This window comes from Coenobita brevimanus, chromosome 21, assembly GCF_032717465.1.
Source record: "Coenobita brevimanus isolate Jiangsu-jjx chromosome 21, ASM3271746v2, whole genome shotgun sequence".
NCBI classification, from domain to species: domain Eukaryota; kingdom Metazoa; phylum Arthropoda; class Malacostraca; order Decapoda; family Coenobitidae; genus Coenobita; species Coenobita brevimanus.
Genome location: NC_136974.1, coordinates 38,157,506 through 38,163,505, shown reverse-complemented (window position 1 = coordinate 38,163,505; position 6,000 = coordinate 38,157,506). Strand labels below are relative to the sequence as shown.

At 39.8% G+C, this 6,000-nt stretch overlaps 1 protein-coding gene across 3 annotated transcripts in view; it reads right to left on the bottom strand.

Moving 5' to 3' along the window:
* Positions 1-2,098: 2,098 nt before the first annotated feature.
* The window catches only part of mxt (Eukaryotic translation initiation factor mextil), a 64,733-nt gene continuing 60,831 nt past the window's right edge, over positions 2,099-6,000 (bottom strand). For 2 of the 3 annotated variants that reach the window (XM_080266672.1, XM_080266673.1), the window contains exons 15-16: positions 5,562-5,645; positions 2,099-4,027 (exon numbers count right to left, since the gene is read on the bottom strand). In XM_080266672.1, the coding sequence (XP_080122798.1) occupies positions 3,917-4,027; positions 5,562-5,645 (195 nt within the window). In that variant the 3' untranslated portion in view covers positions 2,099-3,916. The remainder of the gene's footprint in view (positions 4,028-5,561; positions 5,646-6,000) is intronic. The other variant, XM_080266674.1, reaches the window with a different exon arrangement.

Genomic DNA, 6,000 nt, shown 5'->3' with positions numbered 1-6,000 from the left:
GAAACCATAAGGCAGTGGCTAAGACTCAGCAAACCCCAATGTTGAGCAGTGTTTTTTAATATTGATAAGAAGGAATTCAGTGTGAGGAAGTCTGTGACCGTGAGCAGAGGGCTTGATGTAAGCAAAGCTGGTCTGTCAACATCCACTGTACACTATCCCTGTACTTTTAAAATTATCTGAGTATCTTATCAACAGTAATATAGTAATTAATGATAAGCCCAAAAATGAGCATTATTAAATGTGCAACTGAATACTGTATTAGCATGCATTTGACTCCTGATCACTGCTGAAAGTCTTTCCTGTTCAGACAGACACAACTGTCTGAGAATCTTTCATAAATTAATAACCCTAAAACTTTCAGATGTTCATATATTGAGGGAAACAGCAATTATGGAAGCAAGAATTTCTCAAAAATGTCCCCTGTGACCACAGCGTAATACTCATAGATGAAACTGTAAAGACAGATATGCACATACAAGTATTTTTTACCTACCTGTTCTCTTCACCAATATACACTGTAATTTACCACAAAATGCAGCATCCTGAACCATGGAACTCAAATATTGTATCAGTTTAGTTCAGTTATATACACATTTCATTTCCTTGATTACATCTATTACCACACCAAAGCTCTTTCCCTAGCACACATACAGTACTATACTCTCTCTTACAAACACATCTCTTTTATGATACACTTAGTGAAGGCATAAAAGTGCTTCTTTATATTATACAAAAACAACATCTATCCTCACATATTAATCTACAGTGTGACCTCCAAGCACCTGCCAGGATTTCATATGAGGAACAAAATATAGAGTTCTTATTAACTCCTGATGACTCTGGAAAAACTTGTCACAGTCAAGGAATTAGGAGCAATGTCCACTAAAGCATCCATTATGAAAAGTCTCCCTTAAGCTCCTGTCACACATCCAATAATCGAACCACGATAGTGCCACTAATTCAATTATTGGTGCTGTCATGAAATTTGACCATGATAAACGCAGATAAACAATGTCATGGTGGCTGTAAGTATGTGTCATGATGGTTGTAAAACAGTCATGATGGAGTCTCGACAGCTGTAGGACTGAGTCAAAATTGGCAGATTTTCGTTTTTAACGGTCATTTTGTCGTCACAATGTGGCCACGATCACCAAATGCCATGAGATAGTCACGACAATGCTATGAACGTACCACAATCGCATCAAGAGTTATGCCCACACCCCCACCCCACCCCCTGTGCTGCCACGTGCCCGCGTGGTTGCCAAATCGACGAGGCCAAAAAAGTACGTAGGACTATCGTGACTCTATCATGACCCATAATTAGCTCTATCGTGACTCAATCGCTGTATTCTTAGGGTTATCATGACTGCATCTTAGGACCAATGTGACGTGTGTGTTAGCCACCAAACGATGGTCAAAATTAATTGCTCTATCATGACTCATGCTTGCATCTATCGTGACTCATTCGGCACAGTATTAGGGGTATTGTGACTCACTTGTAACAGTTTTATTGTCACGACAGCATCATGAAAGGACCTACGACAGCCACGACAGAGTCACATAGCTGCAACGAAGAACACAACAGGGTCACGTAAGACTTACGATAGTGCTACGTTGGGTACAAAAATCGGGGAGCTTTCCAATAAATTAACGCTTGTGTTAAAATCTCGTGGCCTTGACCGAGTATGCCACGAGTGTCACAACTGACCATGACAGACCCATAATCAGAACCATGATGCCGCTACTACCTGAATTACTGGCACTAGCGTGGTTCGATTACGGAATGTGTGACGGAGGCTTTAATCAGAATGCTATAGTCAAGTGGTCACACAGTCATTTTCAAGCAATTGCAATTAGGAGGGCAGATCTAAAAGCAATGAAATCAATGAAATTCTATCAAAGGTGGTCACATGGATCGTCCTGTCACAGCAAAATTAAGCATGTGAAAGTCGCCATGCAAATGAAAGAAAAATAATCATTGTCTTCTAATCTCTTAAGACTTACTGATGTACACATGACTACACCAATAAAAACAATGAATGTAAACACAACAAGGCTGCTCCTACTCTAGCCAAAAAAATAAATGGAGGGGGTAGGAGGCAGACTACAAAATATTCAAGGACTCCTCAATAGCTTGCCAGAAGGGGGAGTGACAGCATTTATTATAAACTGGCCACAGACCTTAATTTGGAGAACTCAGAAACCATAAGGCAGTGGCCATGACTCAGACTACCCCGATAGCTTCATCTCTTGTTTCCCATATCACTGAGAGCAGGATACCAACATGAGGATGTCTGTGACCTTGAGTGAGACGGCTTCAATGTAAACAAAAGCTGGTCAAATCAACATCCCTTGTATTCTATCCATGTGTTTTTAATTTATCTGAGTACTGTATCAGTAATGATGTTAATACATATTATGTGACGATTAAACACAAAAATAAGCTTTACAAATTAGCATGCATTTGACCCCAACTGTTGCTTGAAGTCTTTTGTGTTCAGACAGACATGATTGTTTGAGAGTCTTTCCTAATTACCCTGAAAACTTTTGAATGTTTGCATACTGAGAAAAATGACAATCTTGGGGAAAGATTTGCCTGAAAATGTCCTGTGTGACTTTGGCTTAAAGCAAAAACGATGTCCTAATGTAGAAATGGTAAAAAAAAATAATAATAATAAAATAAATTTATAAAAACAATGACCAAACTGCAGACAACTTAGGACAAATATTATAAAACTTTACATAACATTCATCAACAAACATGTTACACAATACATAAACAAGCACCTCACTCTATGCTTCCATTATTAAATATACTGTATATATTTACGATTCTCCTTTATTTGGCCTAAATACACATCACCTACAGTACAGAAAAACCTTGATAAGTCACAACAAAAGAAGCTCTGATCTTTGTATTATAAAATCCTATTATCAAGGCACTTTTCCCTTGGTCATTTCCAACAATAAACAACGAATCATTACAGGCCCATATATGTGTACAGGTTACTACTAAATTTATGAAGCAACAATCATCTGCACAGTTGGCATGGACTGATATTTCTAATGATACAGTAAGAGGTGATGGCAGCTTAGTGGGTGACAATCCCTGATTTGGCTCAGCAATTATGTTATAGTCTGAACATTCTGATTTGCTTTTAAATACTCACAGAGCATAATGATCCCACCTTATCCAAATGCTGACTTAACAAGGTTTTACTGTACATCAAACTCCCCTCTGTATTTTCCAAGGGAACCATATAAATAGTACAAAATATAACACCCAATCCAAAGCTTGAATACTCATTCTGGAGTGTGCATGGGCCTGAGGCTGGCCACATAGCTCAAATGTGGAATCCATGGAATAACTTGCAATGTGCTAAACTCAATAAACTGGGAAAGTGGTGGTTAGCCAATTAATTTTTTTCCCTTGGTGCTTTTGACATTTCTCCATGGAACAGCATCATAAAAATAATGTGAGGCACTCCATAGAGGGACTCTGATGGTGCCATGTATGCAAAAATTCATATCCAACCTTCCAATTTTTTTTAATTTTGGCAGATTTGGAGTTACTCCACAGAGCTCCATGTGAGTGAAAAACTGGCTGACTTATCTTTCTTTTAAAAAACTTCAGGATTATGGCCCTGAGGCTCAGATACAACTTTACTTCCCCCCAAATAATAAAATAATAAAATGACATCAGCCAAATATGATAGCAAGCCCCCTTCAAGGTAAGGTCCTGAGGCTTGGTTAACATAATCCACATTTTAAATAACATAAAAATCACTTGCATTTCATAAAACCACCAAAATGCAAATCCATAACACCTGAATAACAAAAGTAACTACAGTACTTGTTTATCATCAACACCCACCCAGTGCTGCGTTACCATGACATACAAGACAAAACGAGTGACTTACGATGCGCTGTTGCCATTGTCGTCCTCCTCAGTGGTGGAGAGGGTTCGTACCATTGTCCACTTCAGTTCTCGTGTGGTCAGCACCTCCGCATCCTCTATGTCACTCACCTGCAAGTTCAGTTCAAGGTTTATTGTGGGTTTTAGGTGGAATGTGATGCTGGAGATTCCCACATGCACTGGCACCTATATAACCAGGCTGCTCCAATGCTTGCCTGTACCAATGTCCTTCAACTCCCTCCCAAACCCCCAAAATGAGGGTGGTGATATGTAGCAGGAGGGCAATTTCAGCCTGGCGTTCACTGGGTTCATACTCAGATAAGCCTGGGGTTGCAAGTACTACCTGGGGTGTACAGTTCAAGACATAAACACTCATTCATTTCAATAAAGAAAAAAACAATGGGCTATGGCCTCTGAAATTTCATGATAACTTCCCATTATATGATGTAAGAACTTCATAATTTACTAAGTGAAGTGCAATTACTGTCTGAAACTGTGTACTGTATCATTCACACAACATGTACAAAACTAAGGCCATGCTTTCTCTTGAATAATCCCCATATTGAAACTGTCCATGGTAAAGGTGATGGTTTCTAAGGACTGGGAGCAAAAAGAAAAAGCCGATTTCCTTCCGAACAGTTGCTGGAAGGTGTTGGTCATGAGAAATCTCTTTAGCCACCTATATTCGTATATTGCCAGACATCTTCATCCCCTAAGGGGTGACCACAAACAAATCGCCTTCATACCACCCTGTCCCCCACTGGTCCCCAAGGCTTAAGAGAAATCCAAGATGTTTTATACATGACCTTAACAATGTGAAGTTTCAGCTTGGACTCATGACCCTAGTTTACTTATGGCCAAATGATTCCTACCTAAGAGTTACCAACGTTTTAGTCACAAGTCACTTATGGAAGTGCCTGACAGGACCTATGGTAGTCATCATTCTACCAACTCACACAATGCAGGTGATTTATTAGTTAAGATTTCCACTGATAATATAATTTTGATTACCCACATACACTTACAAATGGGTACCAATCATCGTCAAAATTTACCTGTGGGGCATACTCAGATATTATTCAGAGGCAGCTATTACTGAAAGTCTTGTCATGAATACAAATACAGAAACATTTTCCTGCAGTGTTGGTCCTTCTGAATCCTGTTTTTGCTCTGACGTCTGATTTGTAATTTAAAGATGTGGGATAAAAATGTTCTTCAACTCCCTTCCTACAACCGGAATGGAGGATTGTGGACTGCAGGAGGGGCAATTTCAGCCTGTAGTGCACTGGGATCTGGGGGAAGGTGGGGGGGGTAATGCCATGTGTAACCAACACACCAGAGAAAACACACTTCCTTCATCACACAAACTCCCACACCACACAACACAGTCACTTGCTGCAGACATCAAAACAGTCTCTACCACCACAACATAACCTCTTACATCACACAAACAAAACATATGTATGCTCACACGTACACACTTTCTCAAACTCTCTCTCTCACTAACAACTACTACTACTGTACCAATATAATTATCATAAGGCAGGTAGTTATGTTGTTGTTGGCCTCCACCTGTTCAATTACTACTGCTACCATCTTCACACTCTTTCTCCGGTACACAGCTACATCTACCACCAATACTAACGTGTAGATATGTAGGGACGCTGTTGATGGCTTTCTCTCCCTGTTCATTCAGTGTCGCTACCACCGCGGACAGATACTGCCAGCTCTGTCAGGGTGGGTGGCAGTTAGGAACTGATCATAGGTTAATGACATGGAAATATTCAATCTTATTCAATCTGCCTAACCTTCCATAGAGACAAAAATCAGAATAGTTTATCAATCAATCAGTCAATCACTCAAAGGATGCCACACTTCCTCTTAGGGAAATCCCAAACTGGGGTTGACCATGGTGCAGCTGATGTTTTCTATGGACTAAAAACTAAACCAAATGCCAAAACCAGATTATTTACTTCCCAGGGGGGGGGGGGGAAGTGTAATTGGACAAGCTATTAAATGCTTATTTGTACTGCCTAACCCTTTTTTTAATGGAGCAAAAATCAAGGTACAGTAACTTATCAGAT